Source organism: Primulina eburnea, chromosome 9 (genome assembly GCF_022965805.1).
Source record: "Primulina eburnea isolate SZY01 chromosome 9, ASM2296580v1, whole genome shotgun sequence".
In the NCBI taxonomy this organism is placed as follows: Eukaryota; Viridiplantae; Streptophyta; class Magnoliopsida; order Lamiales; family Gesneriaceae; genus Primulina; species Primulina eburnea.
Window position 1 is genome coordinate 31,953,799 of NC_133109.1, and position 3,661 is coordinate 31,957,459.

The following is a 3,661-nucleotide window of genomic DNA, read 5'->3' on the forward strand; positions in this document are numbered from 1 at the left end:
CATAAAAAATATTTTGTATAGGATTTGATAAATCTTAGTAAAGTATTTAAAGTAATAAGTAAAAAATAAAAATTCAAAAATCTCAGATTTATTTCATTAATTTATGGTGATGATTTTTTCAAAGATTTTTTTTATGAGAACTATAGCATAGGTTACTGGATAATTGCTTTTCAAGTATACAGCAACAAACTAATTCAGGCAAGAACAGGCTTGCCGTTTGAGTACGTACATTCACAGACAAAACAAATCAACCATTGAACCACGTTTTCATAGAATCACAATCTAGAAAAACTAAAGATGCCTTTTTATTCTCCATTTCCAACCCCCAAAAATCATCCACAGATTTCTCTCTTTTCCGAGGCAGTACCAGTGGATGGACTCCGAAGGTGCAGCAGATCTTGCATCAGATGCTATTGAATTGGGACTATGGAGATACTCCCAAGATTCACGCTTCATGGAATATCATATCTCGCAGTGAAAATATTCTCATCCCTGCCATTGACAGAAAAGAAACCAGGACCACAGATTGGATTCTTAATCCCATCAGTCTCGGATGTCAAGCAAGGAAAAACTAGAAATTTGTGAACCAGTTGCATAAGTTGATTCACGTCCTCGTTTGCGTCTGTACTTACAAGTTTTCTCCGTGAATGGAATTGGATTAACAAGCATGTGTTTCTCATATTTTACGGTATTTATCTTCTGGGTTTCTTTTATTTTTGTTTTAGAGACAACGGGGTTCCCCTTGTTTAGATAGAATTATTTTTTGAAAAAAACGAAGTTCGTTCGTAACTGAAGCATTTAAATACCAACATCCCGTTTATGGAAATGACACGAATTTGAAAATGTCGAACATATAGGCAAATGACAAAATCGGGGAGAGAATTTTTAAGGAGCATGGTTCTCCTCTGCCGCAGCCTCAAATGTTTCGCCAGGAACAAGGTCTGGCACATCATCATCGTTGTCCTCTGTTGCTCCGGTAGCAGATGCACCTGTACCGGTGGGAGGGACTTGCTTTTGGAACTGCTCTGCCAATTTCTTCAAATTCTCCAAGTTATCAGGACCTGAGTTTTTGGCATTAACTTCTATTATGAGATTATGACTTTTGCATTACAATAAACAAAAAAAAATACCACAAGCAGCACTTACCCAATTGGTGGATAATCTGTGGGAGTATGTCTTGCAATTCTGAACCAAGCATCAAATGAGACGTGTTAAATCAAAGAAACAAATAATGAAAACAGAAGCAACACAATTCAATCAAGAAGTCCCATGTTCTTGCCAGAATAACAAATTAGTATTGGTAAAGAACAGCAGAAGTCCATGTAAGGAGTCTAGAAATATACAGATAAAACCTTTAAGTATTGAAAAGGAAAATGATAATTTCTCAAAAAGAATATATAAAACCACTGTCTAACACGGAAAGAACTACAGAATCACTTCAAATCTGCTAAGAACAGAAAGGGAAACATACTCTTGGTCTGAGGAGAACCACTAACAACCCAAGTGTTGGCAGCTATAGATGCTTGAACTGAGCCACAAAAAAAAAACAACAGTGAAGATTGAAAAAAGGGCTGCGAAGATAGATGTACCGTGGGCTAAATTGAACATTCAGTAACGTGATTCACCTTTAGGGTTGGTGAACTGAATTACGACATCCTCCTTGAAGATATTGACTTCCTCAATTGCAGGTATTGCATTAACTCCTATTCTCTTCAAGGTGCTTTGAAGCCTTTTATCATCTGTTGTGGTTGTTTTGTGAACCGCCTTCTTCTTTCTGCAATGGATGACAAACATCTATTTAATACCAAAGGATGACTGACAAAAAACTTTCCCTGTAATACAACATAAGGCAGTTCTGTTACTCTTCTTTTAAGAGCACTTATGTGGCTCATATTAAAAAAACATGGTCAAAATACAAAAAACGGAAAAAAAAAGATTTTACCTTCTCATGGTGCCCTTCCCACCGGTGCGGACCGAACCGGCCATCTTCTTTAACTTATCCACATTCATCTGAAAATAAACCAGACTAAATGTTGAACGGAAACTCCAAAAACTTATGAAGTGTCGCAAAGACTTTCAGAGATGCTTCCCCCCAACATAAAAATTACATAACGAAAACACCATTTCAAAAGATCTTAATCTGTACACCCATAAGCAGGTAACTTTCCTACAGCACTAGCAGGCAGCTACCATATAACAACCCTTCTTGGATACGGGCTAACATTAAACTGGTCGTTTCAATACCCTATTAGATACCATTACAATTACTACAACAACAAAAAACAAGCTCTCATCCCCAGATTGCGCAGGCAGCTGCAACAGAAAGACGTGAGACACTCTTTCTGTAGTTATAAGCCATGTATGTCACAAGTATAAGCACAGTCATAGCACACCAAGAATTACAGCTCGTCGAAAAAAATCCTCAAACCAATCAGATACGCTCCCGAAAATTACAGAGTAATATAAACAATGTTTTCGAAAAACACACCGAAATCCATCAATTGCAATTTGGCGTAACAATAAACAGATAAACCTGATTTCCATAAACAAAAAAATCCACAAAAATCAAGTACACCGATACAATGAAGTTAAAAACCTAGTGAGATGAAAATCTTCATGATAAAACATCCCTTCACATGAATTCTATCATAAATCAAGATTTCACATGAATCCCCAAAAATCACCTCTGCCCGCGGTTAATGAGCTCTCAGCTGTGGAGGCAAACCGATAGGAAGAAGAAAATATGTGAGGTGAACGCGACTGATACGGATAACGAATAAAATAAAAACCCTAGTGTCAGATTGCAATATACACAAGTGTCAGGGGTCTTAATGGATAGAAACTCTGACTAAAATAGCCGAGAAACTTTATATATACTTAGCTATTTTACACACGCTTGTGCATGTGTGTATAATTTTTTTTATAATTATTTATAGATTAAAGTGAAATTAGACAAATTATCGATGGACTTAGTGTTATTTGGATAGTTGTAATTTTAAAAAAAATAAAAATAATGTTTTTTAAATTTAAAAAAAAATGTAATTGTGATATAAAAGAAGGTCAAAATTGAGAAATCAAAAAACAGACCAATTTTTTTTATTTCTATTAGAGTGATATTTAATATAATATATATATATATATATATATATATATATATATATATATATATATATATATATATATATATATAAGTAAAAGATGCAATATTATATGTATTATTAATATAGATAAATGAACAAGCACATCCCATTCACTTAGCCGCTCGATTTAAGCTCGGCCCGATCTCGGTTATGAATTGACTTTTCATATTTTTCTATTAAAAACTATTACATATCACTTGCATATAAAATCTACTAAATAAATAATTTTGATTTTTCAAACTATTAACTAATGTTGAGTATAATAATAATATGACGTTGATATAATTTGGTCATATCAATAAATAATTGTGGTCTGAATCTTAATATATAGTATAAATATATTAATATTATTTTCCATATAATCATTTAATTTTATAGATGATAATTAGTGTTCTATACAGCCATTTACCAATAATATGGCAAAAATTTATGTGTTAGATTTCTTAGTTTTGGTAAATATAAATAATAACTTATTATATTAGATCAAGTGATTGTTTGTTATTTATTACAGACACCCAAAC

The 3,661-nt window shown here is 33.3% G+C and overlaps 1 protein-coding gene across 1 annotated transcript; it reads right to left on the reverse strand.

The window, feature by feature from the left end:
* Positions 1-778: 778 nt before the first annotated feature.
* LOC140841718 (nascent polypeptide-associated complex subunit beta-like) lies at positions 779-2,825 on the reverse strand. Its single transcript, XM_073209356.1, has 6 exons — positions 2,685-2,825; positions 1,943-2,010; positions 1,626-1,774; positions 1,472-1,528; positions 1,147-1,185; positions 779-1,061 (listed from the first exon to the last, which is right to left on the reverse strand). The coding sequence occupies exons 2-6, from the start codon at positions 2,008-2,010 to the stop codon at positions 886-888; spliced, it is 489 nt and encodes a 162-aa protein (XP_073065457.1). The 5' UTR covers positions 2,685-2,825; the 3' UTR covers positions 779-885.
* Positions 2,826-3,661: the final 836 nt, after the last annotated feature.

Excerpts from the sequence above, each read along its gene's own strand:
- LOC140841718 (XM_073209356.1), bottom strand. The coding sequence starts at position 2,010 with ATGAATGTGGATAAGTTAAAGAAGATGGCCGGTTCGGTCCGCACCGGT. Across the intron at positions 1,775-1,942 it reads GGGAAGGGCACCATGAGAAG|AAAGAAGAAGGCGGTTCACA; the intron begins GTAAAATCTTTT and ends CATCCATTGCAG. Across the intron at positions 1,062-1,146 it reads ACAGATTATCCACCAATTGG|GTCCTGATAACTTGGAGAAT; the intron begins GTAAGTGCTGCT and ends CCAAAAACTCAG.